This window comes from Camelina sativa, chromosome 11, assembly GCF_000633955.1.
Source record: "Camelina sativa cultivar DH55 chromosome 11, Cs, whole genome shotgun sequence".
In the NCBI taxonomy this organism is placed as follows: domain Eukaryota; kingdom Viridiplantae; phylum Streptophyta; class Magnoliopsida; order Brassicales; family Brassicaceae; genus Camelina; species Camelina sativa.
Window position 1 is genome coordinate 10,624,238 of NC_025695.1, and position 16,876 is coordinate 10,641,113.

The 16,876-nt window shown below is 35.2% G+C and overlaps 1 protein-coding gene across 1 annotated transcript; it reads right to left on the bottom strand.

Annotated features, from left to right (window-relative positions):
• LOC104722777 (probable tRNA N6-adenosine threonylcarbamoyltransferase) lies at window positions 1,342–4,396 on the bottom strand. The gene is given in 6 exon segments (XM_019231815.1): window positions 1,342–1,897; window positions 1,985–2,140; window positions 2,234–2,729; window positions 2,731–2,773; window positions 4,049–4,257; window positions 4,356–4,396. Coding segments are annotated over 6 exon segments (1,296 nt in total). The 3' UTR covers window positions 1,342–1,546.

A 16,876-nucleotide genomic window follows, 5' to 3' on the forward strand; every position in this document is an offset into this window, starting at 1 on the left:
TATACGCCTATAAAAGTCAATGATAGTATCGAGATTTAGGGACAATCATTCCACTAACTCTTTTTTTCTTCTTCTAATTAGTTGTGGACTATATTATATAGGTAAATTGATCTAAATATGCGCTTTATAAGATGATTAGTTATAGAAATACTATTTGTTGATAGAACATGTATTTAAAACCTAACTTGAATTTAGTGGAACATGGACAGTTTGACTATTATAACTTTATAAGAATCCAATGTGGTCTCAAAACATTCATCTCGTTAGATATCTTAGGTATGTACATGCTCTTTGTCACTCTTTGATTGGTACACAATTAAACTACATGTACTATTATTCCTAGGCAACTAGTAATTTCCAATTTTCTACTGTGTGACCGACAAATTAATAATGAATGAAATTGGTGAAAATAATAACAAAAACAAGTAAGTGAAGTAATCTAAAAGTACCAGAAAACGAGACTATTTGGGCTAAGATTTGACGACGATCTGCGTGCAGTGTGAAAGCATAAAACCTTATCAACGGCTATTTTCAGGTCTTGAATACATGAAGTCATGAACCACATTACTACTTTACTTTCTCTTCTTTTTTTTCTCCGGTAATTTTGATGTGGATGAAATTGTAGATCATTATTATTTTAGTTTTTTTTCTTCTTCCAAATAATCGTATTATCAGAATCGTATTATAGTTTAAGAATTTCGATATCAAAATTTCCATCAACAAGTCATTTGTATACCAAATCTCTCAGAGAAAGAAAAATATTATCTCAAAAACCATTTGTCTTTTATTTGTTGGCATTTGAAGATGGAGGAAAGAAGACTTTTGAGATGCTTTATCTCTTCTTTAATTACTTTGACCTTTACTTGATTGTTTTACTACTACTTTTGTCATTTTTTCCTTTTTCCAATCTCTTTTTTTATCACTAGTCTTGTTTGAATCTATATGATGTATTTTTATTTTTTATTAACTTTTGAATATTCTAAACTACTTTTTTGTAGTTTTAGTTTTGTTGTATAATAGTATATCTAAGTACACGTTTATGTGTGATTTGATCTAGAACTCTAATCTCTCTAGAAGGTTCAGTGACTATATTTTTTTCTCCAGTTTTCGTTTCAGTACGTAGTGACACATTTCCATAAAAGTGTCCATCGATTGAATTAACCATTCCCTTACGGCCTTACGTTATACATTAAAAAAACAGTTCTTACTTTTGGTAGTGCCGTTTATCTTCACAGTTGATTTTGTATGACTAAGGAAGACTAATGCACTAATCCCTCCACCATTATCGGTAGAATTGTCGACTTTTGAGCAACAAAAAGTATAAAACAGAAAGCAAACGTATATCGAAATGCAACACAAAAAATTTACAAAGCTCACTTTGAAATTTGAAAGCGTTATTACACCCATCACGAAACTAGTCAAATCAAAAGAAAAACAATCATATAATTTGACTAATAAAACACATTTAATCTTTAACTACTTATCAAAAAAACAATTTATCGAGTACAGAGAGATTCAATCTCAAAATGAACAAATGGGCACCGAATCAAATAGCAGGAACGTTCTTATCATCCCCAAGCACCAAATCTTCTTTCTCTCGCCATACCGCATGAACTTCGTCTGTGCGAAACCGCTGTGTAAAAGTAGAGTCTTGGATCGGCGTTTCAATACCGTTAACAAACGCAAGTAGACCCGTGTAAGCAATCATCGCTCCATTGTCAATACAGTAACGATCATCCGTTGCAAATAGCTTACCGTCACGTTCAGAGCACATAGTCCTCATCATGTCCTGCAAACGCTCGTTACACCCAACACCGCCAACTATCAAAACATCTTTCTTATCACAATGAGCCATCGCTCTTTCCGTGATCTCAACCAACATCGCAAACACAGTTTCCTGCAACGTTCAAATTACTCTTAAAAGTCCAAAACTTTGCATTCATGTGGCAAAGATATAACATTTAAGAACAAGTGATAGCCTTACTTGAAGGGAGTAGCACAAGTCTGCTGGTGTGCACTCGTTATTTTTGAGCTTCTCCTCTGCAGTAGTTTCAATATAACTCAAGATTCCACTGAAAGATACATCCATACCTTTAACAGCATACGGAAGATCAATAAAGTTCTCTCCTTTCTTCGCAAGCTAGTGAAAACAAATAACAACCGAGTTAACATTGTTCTCTAATCTTTATAGAACAGAGATGACATTACACTCTCTAATGAAACTAAAATCTACCTGTTCGATGTTATAACCAGGGCTTGGATCATTAGAAAGCTTCAAAACTCTAGCAAACCGATCCAAACAATTACCAACAGCAATATCAATGGTCTCACCAAAAATCCGGTACCTACCTTCACTATAAGCAATCACCTGAGTGTTCCCACCACTCACATACAGAACAATAGGATCAACAGAACCAGTAACTACTCTCCCCATCTCAATGTGAGCCACACAATGATTCACAGCAACAATTGGCTTTTTCCAAAGCTATGACAACACCCTAACAACAATGGCTGAGACCTGCAACGGCGCTCCCATCCCAGGACCTTTCGTATAACAAATACAATCAATTTCTTCAGGAGTTACTTGAGAAGTCTCAAGAGCTGATTTGACTAAAGGAAGAACATGGTCAAGATGATGATGTGCAGTCTCTCTAGGAAGGAAACCATGACCAGGCAGTGTTATGTAAGTATGCCGTGGATTCGCTAAGATTGTACCGTCTAATGTCACTAGCTGAACCCTCAAAACCAATAGCTATCATCTTCTTCTTCATATCTACATAAAGAACAACAAATTTAGGACTAGATGAAGTAAAAAACCTCAAACTTTACTCGGAACTAACACTAATTACAGAGTAAACGTTGACGATGATGAACAAGATTACTCATTTCATAGACTGGTATTGGTATTGAGAGAGACCCAACAATAGATTCGTATAAACCTTGAGTTTCGTTTCCTCTAAGATGAGAGAGCTCTAAACCCTAGAAACTCTTTTAATCCTAAACCTAGAAACAAATTCAATTCGAGGCACAACACAACGAACCATGAACTGTAGATTGAATTGAATCAAAACTAACCTCAGCTGCGAGATGGGCGGAATCAGAAGTAGCTCACAAAGCTCAAAGCCAAGCGAAATCAGACAGAGAGAGGTAAAGAAGAAGAAGACGGCGATGGAGACGCCGGACCGGGACAGGAAACGATGACGTTTCAGTTTCTCTCAGGACGCTATGTGATACGACATCGTTTCGCATGAGGTTAAAAAAAATATGAGCCTAGCCCATTTAGCTCCTAATTTTGGGTTATGATAAAACGGACGACGTTTGGGTTTTCCACCTAAGATATTTGTTTGAGAATTTTTTACCTAGCCCATATACTTTATTTTTTTTGGTATCAACTTTTTTTTTGGGTGGGGGGAGAGAGAGGGCGGCCAAATGCAACCACCCTCAATTTATTCAATTAGAAATAAAATTACACCCACGTACATATATGTTGTTCCATCGATATCATGCAAAACAAAATGATTAACAACTACCGGCTGAGGCATCAAATAAATGAAAACTTAACGGAAGAGAAAATGTATAGTTAGTTAACCCGTTTGCAAGACGGTTAGTCTTTTTATACACATGAGAGATACAGACTATTCAGTCCATACAAAAAAAGACATAGCACAGCCGTATTAGGAAAGATAAGGGACACGAATCCTTAATCTCTGTCTTCAAGAAACCAACAACCATCTTCGAGTTTATCTCCAACTCGAGACGCATACACCCTCGCTCCCATGTTATACACAAACCATAATAGACTCCCCACAACTATGCTAGTGGTGCTCAGTCCCGTCTCAGAATTTTTTTTGTCCCTAGGCGTATAGTCTTTTTTGGACCTTTTTCATTATAGAATTTTTATTTTTATTTTTTTGGACCCCAAATGTTTAAGGTTTTTTGAAAAACAATTTTGTCCCATGGCCACCGCCCCTCTCGCCCTAGCTTTAAGTCGGGCCTGGTGGTGCTGAACAGATGCCAATGTGTAAAGCAAACCCCCCTCGCCAATTGCCCTCCTCATCCCGCAGTACACCATTAGCAGCGGCTAAATCCGAGTTCCCATAAGACGCGCCATCCATATTAAGTTTGATCCAACCATTGCTAGGTGGTGTCCACCTAATCAGACGCTCCTCTATAGCCACCCCAGTGGCTCGGACCCGATAATTCACCTGAGCAGTGGCCACCTCCTTAGCCAAATCTTTGATCAACCACACCCAGTTCCTACAATTACCATCAAATCAAAGATATTGCCACACCGCCATTTCCATCCCCACCCTCCCACCATACCGCCATTGCAAACCCTATTGCTCACAGACTACCATTGACCTCTCCTCCTTCCCCCAGATTCCCATAGATCCATTACAACAAAGAACTAGCAAAAAAAAAACCGTAGTTTCCTTTGTGGAACTAGGCAACACCACACTCCTGCCATTGCAGGGCAGTCCCTGAGGACATGAATAATCGTCTCCTCACCACTCTTGCATACCCTACACAAACCCGAATCACTAAAATGCCTACGTTGCCGCTCAACCTCTGTCATTATCAGTTGATGTACAACCAACGAAAGAAAACATCGGACCCCCTCCGGTGCAATGACCTTCCAAACACGTTCAAATAGTCTTCCCATCCAAACACAAGGCATGTCTTCCGTGTTAAAAAAGCATAATCAGATTTTACTGTAAAATCACCATCAGCCATTTCTCTCTAAGAGAGTCTATCTATAGCCTCAACGACGATATCCAGAACCACTGCACCAAGTTCTAACTGGGTGTTTGTAGATATGACTGCTCCCATCCGGTTAATATCTCAGCCCCCACCATTTTGCCATACATCCCGAGCACATACATCCACTTCACCAAACGATAACTCACTTGTTGCCATGTCAATCAATGGCCGGTTACCTAACCATTTATCTTGCCAAAATTTGATGGTCTTCCCATCACCAGGCACCCATCCCAATCCTGGCATGACCACTTCCCTCAATCCCAACCCAACACTCCGCCAAATCAAGGACCAACTGCTCTTCACTTTCAACCAACGTTGATCTGTAACCTCCCCTACCCTATATTTATGTCGCAAGCCTCTGGCCCACGGACTACTCTTTTTATGTATCACTCGCCAACCTACTTTAGCCAGCAGAGCCTTGTTCATACACCTTGCAGACCGAATACCTAGTCCACCCTCCATTTTAGGCATGCAAACCCGATCCCAAGTAACGAGATGCAGCTTTCTCTTCTCTGTGGTGCTCCCCCACATGAAAGACCTTGAAATACGGTACAAACTGTCCAACGTTGATGCTGGTAAACTAATTATGCTCATAGTATAGACTGGTATTGAAAACATGACTGCTTTTGTAAGAGTCAGTTGCCCTGCAAGGCTGAGAAACCGACCTTTCCAACCAGACAGGCTTGAGTTAACCCGTTCAACAACTTCCCCAAAAGTTTCTTTGTTGATTCTCTTCTCTAAAATAGGCATACCCAAATACTTCCCAAGGTCGCAAGTTGATTGGATCCAACTCTCATCACTTAACACCTTGGCTATCAACTTTACTAGCGCATTATTCGTTTCACTGGGCAGAATTTTTGATTCAAAGATTCCCAACACAAACTTGATCACTGAACTTCCCAAAATATCCTAGCAGTGTTGGTAAAAACTAGGATGAAAACCATCATGTCCTAGAGATCTAAACTGCCCCATGCTTCAAAGTGCTCTCTCCACTTCTGAAGCAGTAAACGGTCTATTCAACACAACTAAATCTGCACAAGAAAGCCTGGCAAACCCCACCATTGGAAGCTGTTCTACCTCTTGATCCACATCATCCATGGAATATAACCATTTATAATACGCTACAGCCAGCTGCTCAAGATCCACCTCATTTGTCAGCCATTGCCCATCATCATTCTTAAGGCTTTCAATTCTATTTCTCCTGCATCTAATAATAGTAGAAGTATGAAAGTATTGAGTATTTCTATCCTTCAACACAATCCATTTTTCCTGAGCTTTCTGGAACAAGACCAATTCTTGCTGCTCAAGAACTACCTCTACCACTTTGTCAAGAGCCTCCTCCTGCAACAATAGAACATCATCCTGTCTCACCTCTAGTTCACTTTAACTTCTGAGAGTAATCGCTCCTTGCGTTGTTAAATTTCACCAAAAATCTCCCTATTCCACTTCTTCAGTTTCCCCTGCAATACCTGCAAAGCCTCTGGCATACTAATATCAACTCTCCACGATTGTGATAACAGCTCTTTAAAACTCTCATGTGTCAACCATACTGCTTCAAAACAAAAATGTCTCCTTCTTGGATCTCCTCTTCCCTCGGAGCACAACTGAACATATAAAAGGGCATGGTCCAATGATAAAAACGGCAAATGTGACACATTAGCCTCTTGCCATTTTAATCGAGCATGAGCATAACATAAGACCCTATGCAATAGTTTAGCAACAAAAGTTTGTTCCTCCCGACCTCTCTTCCAGGTAAATCTATTGCCCTTAAACCCCATATCAATCAATGAGAGTTCACTACACAACTCCCGAAAAGCCAGAGAATCAAAGGACAACTGCCCATTACCCCTTGTTCTCTCATCAAGCCTTAGAATGGTATTAAAATCACCCCCAATAATCAGTGGACCAACCAAAACAGCCAGTGACCCCCCCCCCCATTCTGACCATTGGCATAAACCTTAAACTAGTTATCGAAACCTATCCCATGACAAATATGATCCGCATTCTTTCCACCAACATGCGTCTCAAAAACAGCTAAGATATTTGTACTCAATTTCTTCAACATATACCTAATTGCTCTGCGGAAGTTGGGTTTATTTGCCCCACGGAAATTCCAAAACAATGCATTCACCATTACGACCCAATTTAAGCTCCAAACCACCGGGGAAAAAATTATGCAGTAGCCATATCTGCCACTTCCTCTGGCGGTTTGCGCTGCAAAACAAGTTTCTGCTGCTCACTCTCTGTAGTCTGATCCTTAGTCGACAAACCATTCTCCATCGGGCCATCCTGGACAACGCCACTTACGAAATCTCCTTCAGTCGACCGCCTCTTAAGTTCTCCACACGGAGGCGTTTCCTCGATGTAGATAAATCAGTCACATCTCGAGATGGACCAAACACCTGACCAAGCGTGGGTCGATTCGCTTGATTGTGTCTTAACTTAGGCCCATTGGCCACTTTAGAACCAATAGTCCCAATGGGCTTATTACACATGGCCTGTATATTTTTTGATCCCTCCATATGGCCCAATAGTCCGTTTCTCCAAAGGCACACCAATCCCTTTTGCAACAATCTTCTCAATCTTTGACTGATTCACAACATCAACATTTTCCATATTCCCATCACAAGGAGCAGTATCTTCCCGTATGGTAACAGTTTCCATAGACTCCTCTAACTGACCATATCTGTTAGACACCACAAGATTCTCTGATATCTCAATCAGGTTCCTTTCCAAATTGGCCCCTGATCCCCCAGCCTTGAAAGTAACTCTAGCCTATGGTTGCTCCGGTCGTCTCCTCAGTCGTCCGATGATTGTGAAACCATCTCCCGAATGTTGACTCTCCCTCACCACCGCAACAGTAGGACAATTCTAACATTCGTTCTAGACCACTAAGTTCCACTCTAGCATCCTAACAAAGACACATAGCAAACAACCGAGCTTCTAGAATATCCCCCTCTTCATCGCCTTGATCCAACGATCACACTTTGCATTTACCTGCGCCACAACACAAAAGAGAGGCGTAAGTATTACCAAAAATACTTAGTGAGGCAATCATTCCATCTATTGGGCTATACACACAAGCAATAAGATCTCTCATGCCACAAACAACAATAATAAAACAAACCAGGAACATGCACAAAGCAACACAACATAAATCGGTTACTGTCAGAAGGGTGTCGACCGACATCCGAAGATATCGACCGACACCTACTCGACACTTCCAAAACCCTAACGGTGTTGACCGACACCTCCACATGGTGTCGACCGACGCTCGCTAAGTCCCCTAGTCGTCCTCGCGTTGGTGTCAACCGACACCGATGCCGAGCAGCGATTTCCTTCGAACAGAACCTGCGAATCTCGCCTTCAAGCTTCCCCTTTTCGTCCCACACGATCCCAAGAACGAATCCAAGCCTTAGGAGCTACGAAAAACTCATAAACAACCAAAAGAACAACCACACAACACACAAAATCACATAAACAAAGATCTTAGCTTAGATAAGCCATGGTCATCCACTCATCTTAGCCAAAACAATGAGATCTCACAAACACACGACAAAACTACACCACCACAAGCTTCCCACCACGTTCCTAGCCTTGGATCCACACCCTCCAGAAGAAAACTCACATTTCAGAGACAGAGAATCCACCAAAACCTCAAGAACTCTCACAGAGACTTTGTTCTCTCTTCTTTCTCTCTTAGATGTGCAGAAATTGCTAAAGGAAGTGGAAGTCGTCGAGTTTCCCTTATAAACTCGAGTTTAGGGCTTCTCTAAACCAGCCACGCAAACCAGAGAATTGAAATCGAACCGATTTGACCAACCACGGTTGGTGTCGATCGGCACTACAGAAATTGAATTTCTGGTTCGCGGATGTTACAGGTATCAACTTGCATACACTTAGGAGAGCATCAAATGAAAAAAACTATGCAAAAAATATGTATAGATATAAAATTTAAAGTATATTGATAAGCTGAACATATTTGTCCTGTCAGAAAATTTTATATTGACTTTATTTTATAGATTATGTTATTATTAAACATGTTGATTTAATTATATTGTATTGAATGATGATATATTACCTGCAAAATAGGCGATAAATAACTTTTTCGAACAATGATTTCATTATTTCTATGATGCAATTTGTGTCGCAACAGTCAAATTTATAACCTATGGATTTGCATGCGCATTATAGATTTTTTTTTCCGCAGCGCACGAGATCACAATGGATGAAATAACCCGACCCGTTTTTTTAATAATAATAATATAATTAAATATCACGTAATATTTAATTACAATTCAAACAATAAAACAACATCTACAAATCCAATTAACATAAACCAACCATCAACATGCACAACGGAAACATATAAACCTAACTAACATTCATTACCTGCACTACAAACACAATGAGATGCGTGAGTATTACCAGAAATACTCAGTGAGACGATCCTCCCATCTACGAGCTATACACACAAGCAAATCAAGAGTACAACTACAAATAAAACATAACAAACCAGCCATTGAATAGAACATCCAATAACACATTCATCACACCTACACATCATCACACAAAATAAGTCATACAACCCAATCGCTCAGATAAGCTCATGGTCACACACTCACCTTAACAAGCTGATTTTAACAACAAATATAACCAGGAGAGACTCTCCTTGCATCTGAAACAGTCCAGAAACGTCCTACAACAAGTAACACAACCAAAAACAACCTTGAAGCAAACTAGACAGAAATACCAGAAAAGAACAGTCTCAAAGGCGAAACCCTAAAATTAAAATCAACCGTTAACTATCAAATCTCTCTGGTGAAAAGCTAGGTCCAGACGTCCCGAAGCTTTCCAAAAAATTTCAGCACGATCCAATCTCAGATGACACCGCAATGGATCCCAGAACACCCGCTGGTCTCAATCCGCGACTGAGAAGAAACGCCCCACGAAACTGCCGATATCTCCTAGAATATTAACTCCTAGAATATTGACGTCTCCAAGCATTTTACGACCAGAATTACCTCCCGTGGTCCGCGTAAAACATCACAATGTCATACTAACCACCATATACTCCTTCCCAAAAACCGCCATGACCACCACCAGGTCACACAGGAAACATCCCCACACCTCAAGATAGTTTCCATACACTTTCGAAAAATAGCAAAGATCTAACTCCCTTAACACTTTCCATATTTAAAAACCTCCTATTTTTAGAAACTTTCCATTTCCAGAACTGCATAATCCCTTAATCCATTCCACATCAAGATTCAATAAGAACTAATCATCTTTTTAAATCCTCTCTACAACATTGTCAGTAAATCCGCAATTCTGTCATCTCAGTCTGAGCAAAATCTGTTGCCACACTCACCGCACCCGCTGGACCTCCAGCAACACCAGTAAGCACATCGGCCACACCCTCAGGTTCCCACCTGACCAGCATAAATCTGAACCTCTCGATCAACACACATAAACTCCTCCCCCGAGATTGAACCCCCATCAACCCCGAGATCCGCATCCGGTCTCAACCAAAAACCTGAGATTGAACCCCCATCAATCTCCTAAATACACATATGGTTACAATGCTTATCCCCACGTCTTTGACCCTTTTACCCCCAACTCATCCGCTCTTAGGTCGCAACCTTCAAGCCATACCGATCTCACTCTCAGACCCCCCATCTTCGAGCAATACCGTCTCACCCTCGAGATCTCGGTACCAGGAGAAGCCCCATCTCCTCTGCCACCCTGAGTATATTGGTGTTCCGGAATTATATTTTGAATTGTGTTGAATAAATCAAAGATGTGGGTTTAATCTAATTAAACCAAGATTTAATTAAATCGATAATTAAAACGAAATTAATTAAAACCCACTTCTTCGATTTATTCAACAAAATTCAAAATATAATTCCGGAACACCGATGTTACAATGGACAACTTTGCCTAGAGTATATTGGAATCTCCAGTAAGTTTTGTATCAATAATGTTTAAGAAATTGTGTTCTTCAAAAATTTAACGCCAAAGCTTTTGTAGAAGTTTGTATACTCTTGATCCAATGGTCAAAAGACTTCCCATCTTTATATCGAGTTTAAGGTAGTAGTTTGTAAAAAAGTTTAGCTAGTTATTGTTAGAACATTACCAAAACAAATAATACAAGTGAGAAAGACTAAACACTAACAAAATGAACCAAAATAATTTCTTAAGCCATTAATCAAATAAAACCAATTGAGAAAAGTTGAAGTGATGTTAATTAATATATATATCTTTTTTTTCTTTAAAAAGACTCATTTTTCTTGTGATACGGAACCCTCACATGAGCTCATAGACAAATATGTTTGATCAAGTACTATACTTCTTTGTACCACATAGAAATTAAAATTATCATTCTTAAATCTATTTCAATAAAAGAATATATTCTATCCATCCCAAGATCAATACTAGATTTTATACCGAATTTTAACTTGGGTAATCTTTGCTTGAGTAAACTAAGAACTTGCATTTCTTAGGTTCTTAGTTTTATTTTTATCTTATAATAACTTATCATTTAAAATCACAAGATTACCTAGAAGAAAATGAATTGTTCTCCAAATTAAATTATTTATAATTGTAATCTACATATATATATACAAATGTATCCATCCTTACCCATTTAAGATCTCATTCTTATTTTTTAACAACTATTATTTCATGTGTTTTAGAAACAAATCTAGTATTTGGTTTATTTAAAAGATGTTAATATGTATTTTCTGAATATTATCTAGTGGAAGTAAATAGGAAACACCGAGGATTAACCAAACAACATAGATATTTATTAAACAAATTACATAGATTTATGAAGAAATGGTGATAAATAAAGGAAAATGATACAACATTATTATGGGATATGGAGTTCAAAGAAAGAAAAAATAAAAAAACATATGACTGAAATTATTGTTGGTTTTAGTTTTTAGGTAACAGAAATATCTGTTGAGTATTATTACTGATGCTTCTTAGGTAAAGTTGCAGATGGTCCCGCAGATGTTGATGCATCATTAATTATCTTACCATCATCCATCTTTTGATCTTCTCTCTTCAAGAGTTGCATATGTTGATTTTTTGCAACTGTGGTTAGCCTCTTTATTTCCTCAATATAAGAATTCAAAGAAGTTGATGTAGTGAGAAAACCATCTTGAATTGGAATATCAAAATATTTTGGCACTTGATCAGGTCCCACATTTGTTTTAAGCTCATTCTCTGCAAATTTGATATCTTGTTCAACATCATTAAGAATACTCTCATGGTGTTGTACCATCCCAAGAATTCCTGAAACGGGATCACGTCTACGAGCATCAGCCGCATAGCACAAAGAGTTGGCAGCAATCTTATGTTGGTCTTCAGATTCAAGGCTGTTGAGGATATTTGCAATGTTTTCAGCTCCAATGATTTGATTAACATCTTTAAATCTTGTATCGTTCGATGGAAAATATGCTTTGTATATGCAATTTGGGTCACAAATTTGTTTTAAGACCCTACAAATAGCACAACGGCTGGAATTCATTTCTTTTTGTTTGGTTTACTCCCTTATCCCCTAAATAAGAAAATTAAATGAAAAATAAATCATCAATACTATATATGTAGATTTGATATATATTAAAAATGATGAAAAAAATCTTGGTTCTTGAAATATTTACACAAATGAAAATCGAATCTCCCATATTAATACTACAAAAATATTTAATCATCACTTGTTAGTTGTAGTGAGCAAATATCTACATAAAATCTACCTAACTTGAGAGATCAAATGTTTTCCAAAAATTCCTATAAACATATTAATATCACGTGAATTATAAAATAAATTAGTAGATAAACCGAGATCACGTAATACCTCGATTGAAAATGTTAAAAGATCTTATATCACTAAAAAACTGAGAGTATTGTAAATTTGAAGGATGCCTATAATGATAAATTTGACATAGTTTTATAGCCTTAAGATGGCTAGTTAAATCACTAATTTAAGATAATATAGTAATATCCAATAAATAAGTCAAATATCAAACGTTTGACTTATTTATATTGCAATTACTATCTACCATTATTGTTACATTTGACTGCATACTTTTGTTTTTGGCAAGATAATATCATATTTTCCATGCATTATAATTGTTGGTCAAATTTTCATGCATTAATTATATGTATTTATATCCCCTTAAAATGTATTGTAATTTTTTTTGTATGTAGTATCAACATAAGATGTTATATTATTAGTTTGTCTATCGCACCAAAATTTGATCATTTATCCTTTTGAGTCACATTCTAAAAACAATAAAAATGAATGCAATTTTAGTTTATCAATCGATCGATAAATGTTTTCTATAATACTATTTGCGTCTGCGCACGGATTTGTGTTTTAATAGATAGTATTGAAATAATAAATATTTATATTATGTTTATTTATCTATTACTCAAAGGTAAAATTACTAATATGAATATATTGTTCTTAGCAATTATACTAACATTTTAAAAAAGAAGTAATTTATCCAAAATTATTCGGAAAAATATAAGTTACATTAATGTAAGTTTTAACACTAAACAAAACTTTATCATAGCCCTAATTTACTCTAAATGGTAAATTAAAAAAACGTTGAGAAAGTGTTAACTTATTTTTTCTATACTAACTCTGTTTTTTATTTGTCGTTTTGTGTTTACAAACTTTATAGAATGACAAGCAATATAAAACGAAGATAGTATATTATAATGAGTAATGAGTAATTTTCTCATTTTCATAAAGTCATATCGACAAATTAAATGAATTTAACGATTTTATAGAGTTACATTCTTTGAGTACAAGCTCATGTAAAAAATCTTTTATAATATAGGAGACTTTATCATATATTAATATATATATATATATAATAAACAAATTTTGTTTTATTTTGGGAGAAACTTTAAAATGATAGTTTTAAATTACTTGAATCACACATAAAAAAATATATAATTTTTTTTATCTTCAAGTATAACCGATTTAGATCTATCATTGGTCAAGTTGGATAACTCTAAAACGGCATTATTTGATCAACAATTTAAAGTTACACTCTATGCCGTCATAGATTAACTAAAATTTTAGATTTACAATGATTCCAATATTTCTATGATGCAATTTGTTTCATAACAGTCAAATTTATAACATATGGATTTGCATCCACATTATAGATTTTTTTTCCGCAACGCACGAGACCACGATGGACAACTTTTTCTACAATATTTTGGAATCTCGAATAAGTTTTGAATCAATAATGTTTTAAGAAATTGTGCTCTCCGGAAATTCAACGTCAAACCTTGTGTAGAAATTTGTATACTCTTGATCCAATGGTCAAAAGATTTCCCATCTTTATATCGAGTCTAAGGTCTCAAGAGAGTAGTTTGTAAGAAAGTTTAGATAGTTATTGTTAAAACATTACCAAAATAAATAATACAAGTGAGAAAGGGTATACACTACCAAAATGAACCTAAATAATTTCTTAAGCCATTAATCAAATAAAACCAATTGAGAAAAGTTGAAGTGATGATAATTAATATATATATCTTTTCATTAAAAGAGGACTAAGTTTTTTTTCTTTAAAAATACTCATTTTTCTTGTGATACGGAACCCTCACATGAGCTCATAGACAAATATGTTTGATCAAGTACTATACTTCTTTGTACCACCATAGAAATTAAGATTATCATTCTTAAATCTATTTCAATAGAAATATATATTCTATCCATCCCAAGATCAATACTAGATTTTATACCGAATTTTAACTTGGGTAATCTTTGCTTGAGTAAACTAAAAACATGCATTTCTTAGGTTCTTAGTTTTATTTTTTTATCTTATAATAACTTATCATTTAAAATCACAAGATTACCTAGAAGAAAATGAATTGTTCTCCAAATTAAATTATTTATAATTGTAATATACATATATATACAAATGTATCCATCCTTACCCATTTAAGATCTCATTCTTATTTTTTAACAACTATTATTTCATGTGTTTTAGCAACAAATCTAGTATTTGGTTTATTTAAAAGATGTTAATATGTATTTTCTCAATATTATCTAGTGGAAGTAAATAGGAAACACAGAGGATTAACCAAACAACATAGATATTTATTAAACAAATTACATAGATTTTTGAAGAAATGGTGATAAATAAAGGAAAATGATACAACATTATTATGGGATATGGAGTTCAAAGAAAAAAAAAAAAATAAGACATATGACTGAAATTATTGTTGGTTTTAGTTTTCAGGTAACAGAAATATCTGTTGAGTATTATTACTCATGCTTCTTAGGTAAAGTTACAGATGGTCCCACAGATGTTGATGCATCATTAACTCTATGACCATCACCCATCTTTCGATCTTCTCTCTTCAAGAGTTGCATATGTTGATTTTTTGCACTGTGGTTAGCCTCTTTATTTCCTCAATACAAGAATTCAAAGAAGTTGATGTAGTGAGAAAACCATCTTGAATTGGAATATCAAAATATTTTGGCACTTGATCAGGTCCCACATTTGTTTTAAGCTCATTCTCTGCAAATTTGATATCTTGTTCAACATCATTAAGAATACTCTCATGGTGTTGTACCATCCCAAGAATTCCAGGAAAGGGATCACGTCTACGAGCCTCAGCCGCATAGCACAAAGAGTTGGCAGCAATCTTACGTTGGTCTTCAGATTCAAGACTGTTGAGGATATTTGCAACGTTTTCAGCTCCAAAGATTTGATTAACATCTTTAAATCGTGTATTGTTCGATGGAAAATATGCTTTGTATATGCAATTTGGGTCACAAATTTGTTTTAAGACCCTACAAATAGCACAACGGTTGGAATTCATTTATTTTTGTTTGGTTTACTCCCTTATCCCCTAAATAAGAAAATTAAATGAAAAATAAATCATCAATACTATATATGTAGATTTGATATATATTAAAAATGATGAAAAAAATCTTGGTTCTTGAAATATTTACACAAATGAAAATCGAATCTCCCATATTAATACTACAAAAATATTTAATCATCACTTGTTAGTTGTAGTGAGCAAATATCTACATAAAATCTACCTAACTTGAGAGATCAAATGTTTTCCAAAAATTCCTATAAACATATTAATATCACGTGAATTATAAAATAAATTAGTATATAAACCGAGATCACGTAATACCTCGATTGAAAATGTTAAAAGATCTTATATCACTAAAAAACTGAGAGTATTGTAAATTCGAAGGATGCCTATAATGATAAATTTGTCATAGTTTTATAGCCTTAAGATGGCTAGTTAAATCACTAATTTAAGATAATATAGTAATATCCAATAAATAAGTCAAATATCGAACGTTTGACTTATTTATATTGCAATTACTATCTACCATTATTGTTACATTTGACTGCATACTTTTGTTTTTGGCAAGATAATATCATATTTTCCATGCATTATAATTGTTGGTCAAATTTTCATGCATTAATTATATTTATTTATATCCCCTTAAAATGTATTGTAATTTTTTTTGTATGTAGTATCAACATAAGATGTTATATTATTAGTTTGTCTATCGCACACAAATTTGATCATTTATCCTTTTGAGTCACATTCTAAAAACAATAAAAATGAATGCAATTTTAGTTTATCAATCGATCGATAAATGTTTTCTATAATACTATTTGCGTCTGCACACGGATTAGTGTTTTAATAGATAGTATTGAAATAATAAATATTTATATTATGTTTATTTATCTATTACTCAAAGGTAAAATTACTAATATGAATATATTGTTCTTAGCAATTATACTAACATTTACAAAAAAACTAATTTATCCAAAATTATTCGGAAAAATATAAGTTACATTAATGTAATTTTTAACACTAAACAAAACTTTATCATATGCCTAATTTACTCTATATGGTAATATTAAAAAAACGTTGAGAAAGTGTTAACTTATTTTTTCTATACTCACTCTGTTTTTTAGTTGTCTTTTTGTGTTTACAATGCAACTTTATAGAATGACAAGCAATATAAAACGAAGATAGTATATTATAATGAGTAATGAGTAATTGTCTCATTTTCATAAAGTCATATCGACAAATTAAATGAATTTAA